We start from the raw sequence: 18,613 nt of genomic DNA on the forward strand, positions 1-18,613 counted from the left end.
CCATCCATTTCCCGATTTTCACAAAACATTAAAAAGTTAACTAACATTGAGACTTCTGTTATATTTTTGAATTTGGCTGAGAACAGAAAATATTACATATTATTTCAGGAAGACTGACATACAGAATGATCACATTAGTTCTATTTACTTCTAAAAATAGGTTAAAACACATGGCTCTGTTATGAGGGAATCCTAGAAAAAACTAAGGATCCTTTCCACAAAGAAAAGAGGAAAGTTCAAAATCAGAAGTGCTCATGGTACACTGACTATAACTTCAATTAACTCTTTACTGGCTTCTACTATCCTTTCTCCTTTTATTCCTCAGCTTTCCCTTTAAGAAAAAGTGTATTACCCTTTAAAATGAAGGGAATTACAGACTCCATGTGTTTATAATTACTGTCAAGAATCAAGTTTTCCGCACTACCAAGCAGGTGACGTTCCATACGGGGAAGAAACTGTAAGCGGTGCTGTCTGAAGGTAATGTGCCACAGCATCAAACTCTACTGTATACAAGCCTTAGGTGACTCAAAGGAGAAGATTAGTAAAGATCAAAGAATGCAGAGCTCTCGGTCATACATCGTGTGACCTAACACTCAAACTTTCGTCTCCTCATCAGACGATTAAGCAAATCATCACTATGACACATTCAGTGTGCACAGTGTGAGAAAGTCCAAGCACGTGTTCTCTCACACTTCTGTTTAGGGTGAGTTTGAGCCACCATGTCGTCTTCATTGATTAACAACCAACTATATTTGTTATTCATGGCATAATTACAATAATTCTTATACAGTTGCTTTTTTTCTAATCCTATTTTCTAAATGAAGCAATCTGATTGTTTTAATTTTAATTAAATTCTAATTTGATTTATATTTAATTCTATAATTAACTTTAACTTTATATTTGCAGTATCTGAGCATGAAGATCTCTTCAATACCACTATTTTAGTTGCAAAAATCAGTTTGGAACATTCATTTCTTTCTAATAATTCTAGGACAGAGGCTAAATATCAAACATATTTATAGCACAACATATTTGCCTTTGTTTCCTAGTTCTTCATTTTCCTTTTTCACACTCTAAGGACATTACTCCTGATCAAAACTCCATGTGCTTTTATGTTATGGAAGTGATTCTCTTCTACAAATTCATGTGGTGTGTACAAGGCATAGCCTGGATTTAAAGTACACAGAAGTGGTCTCGGTACACTGGAATTGAAGCATAAGACATCTCTTAATGCCAGTGACACAAACTAGAGCCACTTTGGAGATCTAGATGTGGTGTGTGCTTATGAACTACAACTTTCTGCAATCCTTCTCATCTGAGAAAACATTTCTCTGGAAATACTCTCTTATTTCCAAAGCCATAAAATAAACACTGGGAGAATAACCAAGCCTAATTTTAAGCTAACCCTTGTCAAGCCACTTTAGAACCTCTGTCAAACTGCTACAAATCCAAACATTCCAGATTGTTACTTTCTCTCTTTACCTTGTTGCTTAGGGCTGTTATCTTAAACTTCACACTTTGTAACCTAATTAGATGTTTTATATTACCTCATGCTCTTAAATGTACAATCAAGAAAAGAAAAAAAAGCTACATTTACTGAACATTCATGAAAAAATGCAGTCCACACATCCCAGGCAACGAGACTGTTGCTAATAATTTTATCAATAAATTAAACATAATTACCCAGTTGCAAAAAGAATTGTGATTTTCTAACTACTGTAGTGAGAGCCCACACAAAAAGATCTCAGAGCCCCTGATATCAAAGATAGAGTACTACAAGCTGCATGTTCTCTGTTCCCTGAAATGAACATTTTAAGTTTTAAAACATGGGCAAAACCTAAGCATATATGCAAAATATTATGAGTAATTGTGCAAACTACAAGATAGACAAAATTCTCTGAGAAGTGTTTTATTGGTTCACATTTCAATACCTGTTTCTGGGACATTACTGTTACCATACACTAAGTTTGCTTTGATTCTAGTCCTTGCAACAAATTTCAGATGCACAATGAAAAAAAGTCTATAAATCCTCAGGAAGCTATCTTCACACAACATTACCTTTTTTATGTGCCAACACACTTCTGGATATCAAGACATACCCAAATTCATCTGATCTATATAAAATACAGAAACCAAGACTCTTTTGGCTCTCTAACACTGATTACCTTAGACTTCAGGAATCAAAAGGCAAAAGATAAACAGCTTCTTCAAAAGAAACTTGTAAACGAGGATGCCAACTTCTCAAGGTTTCAACATACTAAAAATACTTCCAATTACACAAGCTTTCCATAAGGATACTAACCAGTCAACACAACATCTGTGCAACATGTGCATCTGCCACTTCACACTTTGGCTGTCTGGCTTCTTAAGTAGTATTATCTGGAACTCGTTTTACCAGATTTCTGATTGTTATTATTTTCCAACAGTATACAAATGGAAAACAAAGTTATGCTTGTTTTCAACAACAAAAAAGTCTTTTGATATTTTTATTATTTTCCACGGTAGTAATACATTGATAACCTTGGCTAAGGTTTAATTAAATGGGTCGGCACCCAAGAGCTTGCTCTGTTGAAGCATCATAGACAAGAAAGACTGCTATAAACTCCATTAGCTATCATTCCTTCTAATTTCATGTGTGATACAGTTGCAATAGCACTTTTGTACACACCTCCTGCTGATCATGTGCTTTATCTTACAGTGAAATTATAGCAATGACAGAAGGTTGATGAGATTGTCATAAACAGAAATAATCTACAAGAGTACATAAGAATGGTTCTACTGGGTCAGACCAAAGGTCCTTCTAGACTCCTGCATTTATCACCGCATCATTTACAAACTTGTGAATAAGAAAAGAATGATGGATGGAAAAGATTATGAATTTGGCTATGAATCTTCCAAGAAATAGCTTATCTACATTTAATTAGAATATTAGCTGTCTGAATTGCAGATTTTATGGGATGTGTATGGACTTGTTGCCTACTGAAATGTGCCTTTGGGCTAACAGAAAATAAACAAGACTATGTAACCTGAACAAATAGGGATAGGGAGAAATACATCAGCAGGAGACAGAAAATGGGTGAAGGCATCCTCTGGGAAATACTTCAGATGTTTAACTTGCCTTGAATTTCAAAAGCAAACATCTTATGTCCACTAATGCAACTGAGTTCTCCCCTAGAGTCATAATCATCATAGACATCCTGTGACAAAAAAAGTAAGCATTTGAAAGTACCTTTTAAGTTCTTCAGGGTAGATCCAAAATAACTGCAAATATATTTTTTATGCAAATACAAATATTTTTCCACAAGTCTAACTGTAACTTGAAGGTAACGGAGAAATACTTTGCACAAAAAATAGTTGGTAATGATCTCAATGGCCACATTTGACTGAGGAGTATAAGATTTACTGACTTACAGTAAGGTATGTTACCCATGCATGCCTGTATCAACAGCAGCAGATCAAGATGAGTGTTGGTTTGTATTTCATTTCTTTTTCAAAGAGCAGTTCTTATATTTTCCACCTCTAAATGCTAGGATGACAAATAGATGTTCTCTTGCCAAAAATCATCAGGTGGTAAGTGATGGGACATCAAGAAATGGATTTGCCAGACTAGGAAATAAAGTCCTTGAGAATTCACCTGTTCTATCACTGATCAGCAGTCAAGCTAGTTATAACTGGAAAGACTTTTACCAAAATATCAAAAATTCCTTTAAGAATAAGGAAATATGGTTCTTTCATTAACTTTGCACCTATAAACGTAGGTGCATCACTGACCAAAATTAGGACATTAACTGCACTTCACTCTCGTATTTGTATTACTTTTCATAGCACTTCTGTTTCTGTTCCCCATGTGCAGGTATTATATCTTCTTCTTGTAAGAATTTGGCATATATTAATTCTAGAAAAGTGAATAATTATGAAAAGGCAGCAACATTCTTTGCCCTTCAGGTAATTTATCAAACACCACATATGTGTCCATACTTTAAGCCTGTCAAGCAGATCAAAGCAATATTCTTTGCCATAATAGACTATACTTTATGAAGAAGTCAGTACAATAGGTCTACTGTACATCAAAGATGAATTAATAAAAGAGTATAAAGCTAGGGCTTATAATAAATAAAAAAACAGCACTAGAGACCTGGCATGAAACTCTTTAGAGAATATTAAAAAACTTGAAGACAAAAAAAAAATCACCCATAAATCATCACTGTATTATTTTTGTCTACACTCATCTTTACAACGCTGCCCTATAAACCACTAAATATAGTCCATTTGGAAATCACACCTTTAAAGCTTAATCTAGAAGTTATTATTTTGATGACTGTCTGTTATTTCTGTAACCAAAACATAAAGCAGAGAACCACAATGTATTCTATTTTTGAAGCAGGAGACAATTATTTAATCCTTCTATTTACTGAGAACTCCTAGTGGAATCAAGCTTCCTAAGACTAATGACATTTATAATTGCTCAACACTCTTCAGGATTTGAACTAGTCAGATATTTGGAAGAGAGAGAAGATTTTTCACATCTTAATTGCTGCTTTTCCCCCCATTGTTCTGCTTCAATACACATGAAAAAAAAATTTTCAATGACATTCCAAGCCAGGATATATCCAGTGTGCTTCCTCTTTATTCTTTCAGCTTTAAAATATAGTTAGATATTTCAAATATGGTTTCAAGATAAAAGAGAAAAGAGCAACACATACTGACACCTATTCTCTGATATGTGGGCAAAGACAGAAATTACAGATTTTTTCAAAGTAATAGATTGGCATTTTTAAACAAGAAGAGTTCACATTTTAACTGGAAAAAGATTACTTACTGGAAAAGTTTCTCAATTAAACCTTTGTCAGTAATTAATTTTATTTTTTAAAAAAATACAGAACACACAATCACTTTAAAATCTCTCATCTAAAGATGTGTTAATTGAAGGAAATCTTACAGTGAAGTAGTCTCCACTGTCACCTTACTCAAAGATTCTATAAATCTCTGAATTATCAGAAAAACCTAATTCCAGAAAAGCTAGCACACCTGTCAGCTCTGCTGCCAATGTTAGATAACTTCCCAAAGGACATCTTTTTCATTTGCCCAAATCAGTTTTAAAGCCATTTATTTTATTCTTAACACTAAATACTTACCTCATTCAGGCTAATCATAGATCTTATTTGTCTGAAATTGGAGCCCTATCTATTTTCCAATTAATTCTGTTAGTCTTGATTTGGAAATTATCTGTTTTGATTGAAAACTCCTAGTTTATCTAAGTTCATAAGTCAGTAAATGTTCCAGTTGTTAGTTCTGCCTTAAATATTGACTAAAATTGAATGAATCCAGTATTGACTCCAATCCTTCAAAGCCCACTTGATGCCTCCAAGAAAAGCCAAGTGCACTGATGATTAGATAATCCCTTAACGAAGTCAGACTTGTTGCGATTGATGAAATGGTGTTATTCGATGTATCCATGTTTGGGAAAAATTAAGAGCAAGTGGATCAGCTTAAGTTATCAAATTAATTATGTATTATTATTACTTATTGAACAGGCACCTACTCTGATCTAATATCATTCTAACCTGCAATGCTAAGCTGCTGAAAGGAGAACATCAGAGAGTTAAGAAAAGCCTTTGGCACTCAGAAGATTATAGCAGGCTGACTAGCAAGTTAAACAGAACTCCAAAAATCCTTATTATTCTGCTCATATAGTCATAATAAGATATTCCAGAAATGCAGCAATACCAAAACTTCAATTCCTATAATTATGCAGCTGTTTGTCATACAGCAACTATGAGTCACCACTACATTTTGATCTTATCTTCAAGGCATTTGTACAGAATTCTATTTTTAATGTGTTCTGATATAAAAATAACAACTAGCAGTATTATGTGTTCTAGCCCTAGTAAATATTTTTTTTTCTTTGTCAGTAGAATCAGAGATTAATCTATCGAGTTGAATTCACATGAAAAAACCCCTATTGTTTTTTAAGAATTCATAGTATTACTGACTGAATAATTGCAGTTTACTGGGTTAAGGCATGAGAGCTCCGTATACAGGTTGTTCCCAATTATAAACATATTTAAAGGAAAACTCAGCCCATACTATAAAAGATATTATAATTCTAATTACTGAGAGGAGCTGGCAGAAAAGAGCCTACTTTTATCTAAATACTTACAGTTGGAGGTAGAATTTTGCTTTCTGCACTACTAAGTGTTTTTGTAACCTTTCATTAATTATACTTTAAAAACTCTTCAGATGTCTTTGCAAAAATCACACAGGAAGCTTCTGAGTACTGTCAAACTGAAACAGAAAGAACTGAGCACTCTTCCCTTTTAAGCTTAAAGAGCAAAATTAAAAATCTGGCTTTCAAGATTGCCTTGAAGAACTAGTTGCAACAGATTCCTAGTAATAAAAAAAGCACATAAATGTAAAGACATAGAAATATTTTAATACTGACCTCATCTGAGTATCAATATTCATTTTTTCTGCACTGTAAAAACAGAGGTAAAATTGAAGAGGAATCTAAGAGATGCTCTCCAGTAGATATAGCCATGTTCTTACAACAATGAAAAAAAAAAAGGCATGGTCCTTTACACTAGGAAAGTTTTGCTGACTATAATAATTTCAGGATGAGACTTGCACTCTATTTTCATATTTCAGAGAGTCTTTAAAAAACAGCCTACAGTTTTTAGGTCTGCAAAGTTATTAATAGAAACATAAAGTTTTTAGGCACAGCAAGAGTTGTTACTTTCTTTGCATGGTTTTTAAGGGGAGAAAATTAATTTACTGGTCCTGCTTTACACTGAAGAGGACCTGCATTAGGAATATAATTACTTTAGCAACATACATTCCTAGAATGTCATTGCCCTAACTGGAGTGATAATACAGGTAATTTCTCTTCCCATTTACTCCAAGTACCAATGCACTTTATCAAGAGCAAGATAAACCTCCAATAAACCACACTAGTAGCTTCTAGTCATGTTTTGAAATACAGAGATTATAGAAATATCTAGTATTGAAGACATGCATACTCCAAATTAGAGATATATGCCAAATCTCACAAAAGATTATGAAGTGCTTAGAACATGTACAAGGCATGTTTTATATGCTACCAAGCACATAACACAGTTAATTTATATTCAGAGTGAGATCCAGACAAAAAGTGTGCTGAAAACTTGTCCATTGTAATGCTGCCGATTTGTACTCATTTGCTACAAGTCAACAAAAAATATGGGGAAAAAGCAACTATTGCATTCTTCCCCTTCTCTTTGGAGAAAGAACATCACTGCTCACAGCCAGACATGCAATGACATCCCCATAAGTCATTTATTCCTACAAATAACGAGCTGCACACGTGCTGGCTTTGTGTCTTTCCAACACCTGAATCTAAATACAAATTTCCTATTTATTTTTAAAACTTTGAAAACCCCACTGCAATTGCTTCCCTGACTGCAGAGATCAAATGTTTACTAACATATTAAAACAGGCCACTGCAAACTCAGGGTATTCCTAGTCTGAATTACTTGATTGTTTAAGACTCCATCCATAAATTTCTCATTTTTAAGTATGCATTATTGTTATAATTTAGAATATGTACTGTTACTCTTCAAGTTCATGTATGTACATATAATCCTGGGCTAATGGCAGAGATTAAAAAAATACATTTACCCGTATTTTAAATAGATAATTTTTCTCTGCTAGTGCATTTAGACAAAATTTAATGATATAGTGTTAAGATTTTTCAATTCGACTTAGAACTTTGGTTTTAATGCAATGTCCACTACTAAGTGAATGCAGGCACTTGAAGAACCCTACATTTCTCTATAAAACATTAATTATTGTTGGCTGAACAGCAGGGATGAGTGTGCATTTATGTAAAATTTATATAAGAAAATCAGTTCTATTTTCAGTATGTGAGGCACATGTGTAATATCCATGGTACCTAATGCAAAACATCAAAAGAAAAAGTTTCCTTTCCAGTGACTGGTGTCAAACAGGTCATATCCCTTTATGGTACTAAACATCTGTTGGGCGTGAATTAATTTCGGTGGCATAGGTTTTCTTAATGAGCGATGTGCCAAAATTGTGATACAATGTGGAGAGCCATCTGCTTTCAATCTGCTTAAATCCAGTCCCTTGGAAAACTTTCCATCCCTTTCCTCACTATACCCTCAATTTTCACATTAAAAAAGGCAAACGAAATATAACAGACAGAATTCAACTTACAATAATATGGACAGGGATATTCAGGAATGTCAGTTTCATCACTGTGATTTTATTTTTAAATATGCTAAACTTGCTTACAAAAAGGAGAGGTTTTTTTTTCCTTTACAAATAAAGAACAAACAAGCTCTTCAAGTCCTGCTGTTGAAGAGCCACAAATGGCTGTTCAACTCAGCCATTAAAAGATTGCTTGCTTTCCAAGCAACTGGGCTAAATGCTTCAGAAAAAGCTGAGGCCTCAGAGACCAATGAATAAAAATATATCAGCAGTAGACTCTCTTCTCACAAGTAATTATATTCCTGATGAGTAACTATACTACCTGTGAGTAGCAATTACAAGATAACTGTAATTGTAAGAAGTATTATTACAAGATAATTCATTAACTATTGATAATTCCTCATTGTTTATCTATGGTAAAGTAAGCTACATAAAGCATACAAGGCAAATGCATGTTTCTAAGTTACAGTGAAAATTAGTTATAAACTCCAAAGTTTGTAACTAACAAAAAAATAAAAAGCAAAGCTTAAACCCCAAGAAACTGAAAATTCATAATGGAAACATGAATGGTTGTGTCACTGCTAAGAAAATTCATTTCAAAGAAGAGAGTAAAAGAGAAGCAATAGCCATATTATCAGCTGACTGAGTTGCAACTGAAATTTTAAAATCCTGTGGTTCTTTAAGGTCAGTTCTGGACAGTGATTTAAGAGCAAGACACATGAAAAATCAAAATGGCATCAGGCAACAAACTCACTATAGTTCAGTGTGTCTCTGATTTCCAACCTGCTCTTCATTTTGATGGATTTTCTCATCAGACTTGGTATACTGTATACAGAGAGTTTGTTATAAGATCGTGGCTTAAGGTAATTGAGAGAAAAGTCTGTTCTGCAAACAAAACTGTTAAGTAATGTGCTACCGGGGAACAAGAGCTTAATTCAGTGTGTGTGTGTGTTTAGTCAACTAATTTTCCATCGGATAAGGAAGACAGTCTGCACCTAGATAAAGAATTAATGAATCAACTAAGAATAGGAGTTGCTGTAGTTTTGTGCGGCTGGGTTCTGGTGAAGGAGGGGGGTTGCCAGGGTGGCTTCTGCAAGAAGCAGCCAGAAGCTCTCTGCAGGCCCAACAGAGCAAACACCATCCAGCTCAAGGCCGGAGTCATTGCTGATCGAGGCCGAGCCCATCACTGATGGTCACAGTGCCTCTGGGAATCACATTTAGGATAAACCACCCCCACAATCAGCTTCTTTTTGCCACTGGAGAAGGGAGTGAGAAGATGCAAGAAAGTGGGCAGGCACCAAGGCCAGGGAAGAGGAGGGGGGAGGAGGCACATGTGGGCCTAGTCTGTATCTTGACTGTTGGGTGTAATTCTGGTCTGTAGGTCCAATTCTAGTCTGGACCGTGCCCCACTTATTCCTCAAAACTGAAAGAGAGACAGAACAGGTCAACACAAGTAACTAATGGAATGGAGCAGAGCAGTTTTTAGGGAACAATTAATTGAAAAAAAACCCCACTAGGAGTCTTCAACATGGAAGAAAAGAGACACTGAAAACAGAAAATGATCCCAGCATACAAAATAAAATGGCCCAGAAATCGGGACTAAGAGATAGGTTTGGTTTTTTTTTCCTAGGAACTTTATGCAAAAGAAGTAAAAAAAAAAAAAAAAAAACAAACAAGGAGGGAGGATAGAGTGTTGTTCCACTGCATATAGTAAACTCACTCTGTCAGGTTATTGCAGATGATGAAAGTTTAGAGGAATTTCAAAAGCAGCTGGAGCAAATCCAAGAGAAAAGAATACTGAATATATATCATGTATACAGATACCACCACTATCTCTGCAAGTGCTTGAGTTGCAAATACCACGTTATAGCTGAGAAAATACTGTAGGTATGCATAATAAATATACCTAAACTGTTTCCTAGTCATATGTTCATGTAGGGCTGAACAAATGAGCCTCAGTTTAAGCCACTAGAGCATTTCTATATCATGTGCCTCTCATATCAACTATTTATCTAGTCACATCAATCAAATGTATCCAGTAATTGGTCTGAAACCTTTGTATTAATTCCTTTCTACATTCTGTGCAGTAAGCTCAAAAATATTGATGAATTTGTCACAGGAAGTACTTGTGAATATTTAGGGTATTTACAAAACCAAAAAGACCAAGCTAGAAATTTATAATGGTGCTTTGTAGACTTAACAAAACAAACAAAATCCCACACACAACACAGTACAAAATGAATAAGCACACCACCACATGATCCAGGAAAAAAATTACAGATTTTGAACAAAAGCAAATCTGCTAGTGAAACTATCTAGCATAAAAGAAAATCTTCAGATATTTGTTTACTGTAGCTTTTAAGTTAGGAAATAAATACCTGCAGAAGGTATCATGACATTCGGAAGAATTTCTCCTCTTGTGTGAGAAACAGGACAAGTCTTTGAACAATGTAGGAAGACACAAAGACACATTTATCCTAGCTTTTATTACTTAATTTCTAAACCAGCAACTCTGAACAATGAAAAAAATTGGAGAACTGCGTATGACTATCATGAGAATGTCAGGTCATGACTATTGGAATTTAAGACACTGATGTGTAGATTTCTGGAACAAAACAGACCATAGGAGACTAAGAAGAAAGAGTGAAATCAAGAGAGTGGGAGAAGGAAAGAATGTTATAGTAGCTTTGTGACTTAAGGGTTGAGGGTTTTTTTCTGTGGTATACTGAGCAGAATACATACACAGATCAAAGTGCATCCCCATCTCTGGCTTTCTTAATGATGTGGTTCATCCCATAACCCTTAAAATATGGTTTTTATTTTGTTAAAAAGTATAAATATTTAACTTGCTTGAAAACACTGGTCTCAAAGATATTCATGTGCTATTCTTTACACATGGTTGTTTTTAAAGTAGACTTAATATGATGATTACTTGATATTAACGAATAAGAAAACTTATTACTGTTGGTAAATCCACATGCCCAGGCAGTCTTAATACACTGAATTTCCTCTTTATCTACCTAAAAAAATTACCTGCTTTTGATTTTGAGCCTTCAGAGCCTTCTGTTCTGCAGGAACAGAAGAAACTTCACTTAGGTATTAGGATAATGTTTTTCTTTTTTTAAGCATTTAGGGGGTCAATTAGGCTGCCCAGAGAAGTTATGTAATTTCTTGTCTTTGGAGGTATTCAAGACTTGATTGAAGCCCTAAAGCAACCCAGTGTAATTAGGTATGTTGTCAGTAGGGGTGTGTTCTATATAAACTCCATAGGTTTCTTCAACCTAAATTATTCCATGATTCTATCCTACCATAAGCTTTGGATGCTAAAGAGCAAATAATCTGAACTATGCACATATTCATAACTGTGTCTGAACAGGCACTTGACAGGAAACAAATACAATTAAATGAATATATGATTCATTGCTACTGACTTTCCCTTTACAAAAGGCCTCATATTGTAAACCTGGCTTCCAGAAAACAGGTTAAACACTGCATCTTTAAAAGTGGTTGAACAGCTTACCTGCAGGAAAGACATAGTCTGGATTATTATCTTAATTGGTAATAATGGGAGTGCCTAAAGGAAAGGCAAGGAAATACATTCACATTGCCTTAAATCACTGTCACACAAAATTCCATTCACAATCTGAGTTCAAATCTAACTTTCCTTCTTTCTTCAACTGAGGTGCTCAAAAGTCCCTTTAGACCTTAAATTTCACTAAATCTTTTCATTAAATCTGAACAGTGAGTCTGCGTGTTGCAAACGCTGGATTGTTTTTTCTTTAAGAAGACTGAACTCCTGGCCACCTTTAGAAATAAGAATTTTTTGCAACTTTCAGTAGGACATCTTCAGATCTCTAAAGTTCCAATGCATTTCTAGTTCATTCAGCATTTCATCTACAGTGTCTTTAAAGTGTTACCTATCTATCAGTCTTGTTTTCTCTCTACTTTTTAGGAACTCTTGAATCTTATAGCTTTTGTTACAGTCAATTTTTCAGTATTCAAGTACACTTTTTGATAGATATTTAACAAAAACTTTGACAAGAAAGTATCTCAATGTTTTCATTATTCCAGCAGAAATGCTAGAATGCTACTGACAATCAATAAACCAAAATTAATTTACAGTCAGTTATCTCAAGAAATTCAAGGCATTCCTTTATCCCCTTTCTTATATCAGTGCACTGTTTTTACATACTTTTGTTTATTGTGTGATTGAACACAATTTGTTTATTGTGTGATTCTCTGAAGAGAAGCATTGGATGTGCATAGGTTCTGAATACCTTTGAAAATAACTGAACAAGTACTTAATGCAAACAGTTTAGCGGTGTACATTCACATTCAAATACCATATTTCTTCAAAAATGTGTAAATATGCCTTCCCTACCAAAAAATGTTCTATTCCTTTCAATTAAAAAAACACCAAAAACTCCAACTATCTTGCCAAACTATGTTGGGACAGAGTTTAGATGACGTTTCATACATTCATACATTCTGATTTGGAAACACAAACTTTCTTGGTTTGACAATTGTTTTTTTCAAGGTTTGACAATGTATAGTATCTTCTTTAAACACCTTGGCAATGATACAAAACACACCCAAAGAAAGTTCACAGATGACACCAAACTGGGGGAAGTTGTTAATACACTAAGGGGAAGGGCTATCATTCAGAGGGACACTGACAAAATGGAGGAATAGTTTAACAGAAACTTCATGAAAGTCAAAGGTAAACACAAAGTCCTGCATCCGAAATAGAAGAATCCCAAACCAAATACAGGCTGGAGACCAGCCTTCTACAGACCAGTTTTGGAGAAAAGAACCCAAGGGTCCTAGAGGACAACAGTTTTACCATGTGATAGTAGCATGCCCCTGTAGTCTTGAAGGCTTATGGGCAGCATTAACAAAACCACAGCCAGCAGATCAGAGATGAGATTATCTCCTTTTGTTTGTGAGTTCACATCTAGATCACTGTTTCTAGCTTTGAGCTCAGTAATAGAAGGAAAAGATTAACAAACTTGAGTGAGCAGAAGATCACGAAGAGGATTAACAGGTTAAAGCATAGGATATATGAGAAGGTGACAGTGCAAGGTTTTTTCAGATGGAAAAAGAGAAGACTAAGTATGGTGGTGGGATATTAAATCACTGTTTCCAGTTACCTAAAGCAGGGTTGTAAAGAAGTTGTTAGACTGTTCTTGGAAATGTCTAGGGAAATGTTGCCAGGCAATGGTTAAAAGTTGTTTCAAGCAAAATTCTGGATGGATATAAAGAAAAGAACTTGCCAGTTAAGCACAGGACAATTACCCAGAGGGGCAGTGGAACTTGCTTCCTTGGAGATAAAGAAAGACTTGACTGGACAATGCACTGAGAAGCCTGATCTAGCTTTGATATTAATGTTCTTTGTAGCAAACCAACGGTCTCCAGGGGTGTCTTCCAATCTAAATTATGTGTTGATTCTTGCAATGAAATAATTAGCAGTTGTGAGATATGAATAGCCATACGCAGGCTCCAAATATCATTCACTGAGATGAAAACAGTAGCATACAATGTGTATTATGTTTCTCTCTGCCGACTAAAGGAGAAACATGAGGATTATAAAAAATGTGCATATATTAGAGGGTGGGGAGGCTTTATATAGGCACATGAGTCTGCAGATCACTGAAGAAAGAACAATTAATCAACTATTGGATTTTTTATTTTCAGTATAGTGAATCAAGACATACTTCTACAACTAGTAAAGACTATCACCACCTCAAACAAGAAATACTCCCATTATTCATTACAGGAGACCTCAGAAATGCAAAGGAGATATCAGTGAAGAACAAATATGAATCTTTGGATGCAGTCAGCAAAAGGCTTTCTTAAATTATGTAGTAAATTGCTTTAAGTTTGTACAGTCCACATCAGTCACCCAAAATTAAAATTCTTGGCATCTATTCAAATCTTCTGATTCTATCCATTCTACTGACAATGGGAAAACAGTGCTCCATAAATTATTTATTGAAGATATTCCCATAAATACTTATAATGTTCATCTCCAAAAGAGGCCCCGTGCCTTCAAAATATACAAGGAAAAGAACGATACACTGCTTTTCTTTCCTACATCTTTCATGTGTCAACATGGTAATGAAACAACGCTCTTTATTTCCCTCGGTCCTTGGGAAGGGATAAAGGAGGGGGTGAATTATGTGATGCCTAGATTAGCAGAACACAAACAAAACAACTTCTGCGGTTCTGACATGGTGAGAAGAGAGGAATATAAATAGTTTGGCTGCTTTAGAGCATTCCCCACTTTGACCCAGCCTCACATGCATGCTGAATCTGTGAAAGTCAGGAAAGAAAGAAGAAAATCTTCATCAACTCTCCCATTAGCTAGATTCTTAAAGGATGAGTTGACTGTCTTGCTCTTTAACTCTCTCCCTATCTCTTGTTCTTATTTGTGAAGAATTCGTGGTGGATCCAACAACAATTCCAGTGAAGTTTGTGCCTTGTCACATACTAACTTCCACTAACTTTCAAAGATGCTGTCATCCTGGCCAGATTCCTGGTTTTGAAGACAAGAAATATCTATCTTTTTTCTTGCAGCAAAGTTTTCACTTTCTTTTCTTTCTTTTTTTTTTTTTTTTTGTATCAGTCCAGAAATTAAATTATTAAAAGTCTGTGCAAACACCTGATCAGAGCTACAGCACTCTAAAACAACCCAGCCACAAACCAGGGAAAAACCTACCTCAGCGGCGCTACTGGAAGGTTCCAGTCCAACCATATTGGCTTGTACCAACTGCTGAAGAAGTTGCACTTGAGCAACACTGAGGAAGAAATCCAGATTTGTTGTCACATTCACCTCCAAAGAATGACCACACACCAAAATTTCCTGTGGAGAAATTGAGAAAAATACTAGATAACAGCTACTGGGGAAACAATTTTCTGATTCCATATAACTGTGTTGTGATTCTCTTCTGTAGTCAATGCTTGACCATCAATTAGTATTAACTAGGTTTTTCTGGGAGAAAGTGGTGTTTCGGGCTTCTAAACAAGGATGCAGCCTTTCCTTTTCTTTCAACAGTTTAATTATTAAGACAACCTCTGCAAGAAAAGTATCTTGTGAGTGAGGACTTGTTTTCTTCTCTTGGTAGTATCAAACAGTGGACTGTTAGATTTTGATTCTTATTTCCTGGCAATGACTACAATTCTACTTTCCTTCCAAGAAAAGGATGTATTTTTTTAAAAATAAACTTTGCTTGATTTATAATGAAATCACATGTTGGAACTCTCTGATAACCAACATAATTGATTTCTGTTTGCCTGTAAAGCTTTGTTAATACCTTGGCAAAGCTAGCTAGATGGCCACTGTTTTATTCTCTAGCACAATAAAGCTCTTCAGCACTGTTGGCAAGCAATAAAAAATTCAAAAACAGAACTACAATTAGAGGATTCCTTAATAAGTAAAAGTACTGCCCCTTTTCATGAGAAGTTTGCACAATGTTCAAGCTCCTCACAATCTAAACTAGACCTCTCCGTTCATCAGTGAATGTCACCCAGGGAATAGACAACAAGAAAAATGTATACACAGAAAACACTGAAATTCTCAAACATAGACATTAGTAAAGTTGTAAGATTTTTTTAATTTAATAATATCTATGCATCTTAGCTACTCTCTAAGCTTTCCAGCTCTTTTTTTTTTACAGTAAATAATTTTCCATCTGCATTTTGATGATGCTTTACACAAAATATGAAGTGTCAATTTTTTCTTTCTATATTCATTAGCTATTCCTTTCCAACAATGTACACCTAATTCCGTGTTGCATGACACACCTTATACCTTTTACGTGCATGTACCACTTTTGCTCTTCCCGGGGGTAGCCGTTATGAGAAATACCCTTTGCAAGGTGACAAAACCTTTCTGATATTTCCTCTACATAAAATGTTTTAAATTCTTGAACTATAAACTTGGTTCAACTTACGTTCTTATAGATAGTGTATAGATTGCATTTTCAGGCTTTGTTATGAGAAGCTTGTGAATACATTATTTTGTAATGTACTATAGCACCTCTTCTCAACACCTTTCCATCACAAATCTTTTAAAAATATTGCTGGAAATCATTAAAGGATTCCTATTTTCTAAATTGCAAACAGGCTTATCTACCTCAGGACAGGCTGCCTTTAATATCGAATGCTATACACAAATTCTTTCTCCAGCATAGAAAGAACATTTCAGATAGTCATTAAGACTTTTTTATTTTCCCAGTTGGCAATCACTGTATTTGAAAACACCTGGACACTTAAAATCTGAAGATTATCCATATATTAAAAGTTATGCTATTTCAGTTCACTTTTTGTACTAACCTCTGGGTGTAAATTCTCTGCTGCATCAATTTTTGTAAAAATAATTGCAGGAGCTGCAGTTACTCGAACTGTGAAATCTGTTAAAATTGGAGTTAAAATCGCTCTCCTCTCTTGATGTCGCCGTATGCTAAGAAAAGAACAAAAATCAAGCCAAAAGATTAAATCACATTATAAACTGTTGAGGGGCAAACATCTTTACATCCAGCATGTAGCACAAAACTGCATCAGTGCCATTTTGGCATTTGATTGTGACCTCTACAAGCATGAAAAACCATCATCATAAATCACGTCCATTCCACTCCTAAAGGCAGGCTTCTACCTTCATTTCAGAGAAAAAGTATGTCTAAACATTTGACTCTTCAACCCATGTCCAGGTAGACAAGTCTGACATTTGGCACTGCTGCTTCTACTTTTTAATTAACTACACAAAATCATTTGAACAAAGATATTGTACTTTTTTAGTCACTACTTTTTAAACTTGCCTGTGGATGCCCTTCACTTTAAAAATAGTTGTTCTGAAGCCTGCATAATATTTGAATTCATGCATTACATCTCTGTGATGACATATACTGTATGCAACATAACTGACAAAGGCATGAAAAATTAAACTAGCAAACCCCATTAAACTCTGGGGCTCATTTATTAAATTAATACTAGCTATTGCCCAAGAAGTTTAAAATACTTTGAAAATGGTGGAATGCCAGTCTTCCTCCACTGCTTCTGTCAATGATCTCTCTTAGTTGGTACCTTTTAAACTAAATATCAATGTTTGCTCGCCAAGAATATTTGTGCCATTAGACATGATAATTACATTTGTTTTCTAGCTGGGTGTTTATTTTTTTTTCTTTTAACCAAATACTAAGCCTAGAGGCACAACCCTGTTATAGACAGATCGCTAATAGCTTATGACAACGCATTCCAAATAGCCAGAATCTTCTGGGTCAGGTCAAATAAACTATTGCCACAAAATGCCATCTGAGAGCCTCTGATCAGGAGGAAGAAAAAAAAGTAATGAGATCAAGATGGTATTCTGCCCCTAAAAGAGGATACAGTTCAAATTCCTGGGAGAACCCTTCCATCAGGACATTTTTTTTGTAATTCTTTTTACCTATCATCATTTATAGAAATGCTAAATATTTGCATTTCACCAAAGATAACTCTAAAAATCATCGATAACTTGTTGGCTCAAGACAAGTTTTCCTATGCTTGCAAACTATAAGACGAACAACTGTCAAACAATGCAAGTTTAAAGAATACACAAAATTATGCAACTATCTATTACAGTATAAAAGACTGAACTTCACTGCCATACAGAAGATAACAATGAATCTATGCAGGACTCTCCACATATATCTGCACATCAGTCCGGTATCCCTGTATTACCTTTAATCTTGTCATCTCCAGTAATTGAGACATGGCAGTTTGGACATCAGCATAAATCGCACAAGTGAGCCAGAGACAGGAATTATGTAATTAGACAACTAGTCCTTACCATCAGCTAGACATATCTCTGTTAATATCATTAAACAATACAGCTACATTGTAGAATAGGTAATTAAATCTCTTGATTAAGAACAGGTAGAAATATAAAGTCTAGTAAAGGTAATGGTTCTGAAACAGACTCTGTTGAGAAGCACACAATCTCAAACGCTGACGGTTTGTAGGCCAAGAGTTAGGCTGATAAGAAATTAAATAGATGTCATAACTTGACTGTAGTTCAGTCAAGTTCAAATGACTCAAAATCCACTGATGATAATTTATTACTTAGACTTTTTTATTTTGATGCTTCAAATTATACTAATCTGCTGAAATGTCCTTAAAGTACGTAAAAACCATGGTGATCTATAAGAGAATATAAACTGTCAGATATGGGTGGGTCTTAAAGCTTTCAAATTTCTATAGGATAACAGTACACAGAAGTTAACAGCAGATGCTACAGAGCACAGAGCTAATATTTGCTCATCACAAGTCTAATAAACTTTTGCTTCAAGTGACCTCCACAAACACTGCTGAGCAAGTTGCATGCTACACTAAGAAGTGTGCAGTGTGCTTAAGAGTAAGACAATTAGTGAGT

At 35.0% G+C, this 18,613-nt stretch overlaps 1 protein-coding gene across 1 annotated transcript in view; it reads right to left on the bottom strand.

Annotated features, from left to right (window-relative positions):
* The window catches only part of VPS13B (vacuolar protein sorting 13 homolog B), a gene marked incomplete at both ends in the record, with an annotated part of 442,808 nt that overhangs the window by 133,749 nt on the left and 290,446 nt on the right, over positions 1-18,613 (bottom strand). The window contains 2 exons of the mRNA XM_084260382.1: positions 14,924-15,067; positions 16,540-16,666. Of these exons, the coding sequence (XP_084116508.1) occupies positions 14,924-15,067; positions 16,540-16,666 (271 nt within the window). The remainder of the gene's footprint in view (positions 1-14,923; positions 15,068-16,539; positions 16,667-18,613) is intronic.

This window comes from Gallinula chloropus, assembly GCF_964237585.1.
Source record: "Gallinula chloropus genome assembly, chromosome: 2".
NCBI lineage: Eukaryota > Metazoa > Chordata > Aves > Gruiformes > Rallidae > Gallinula > Gallinula chloropus.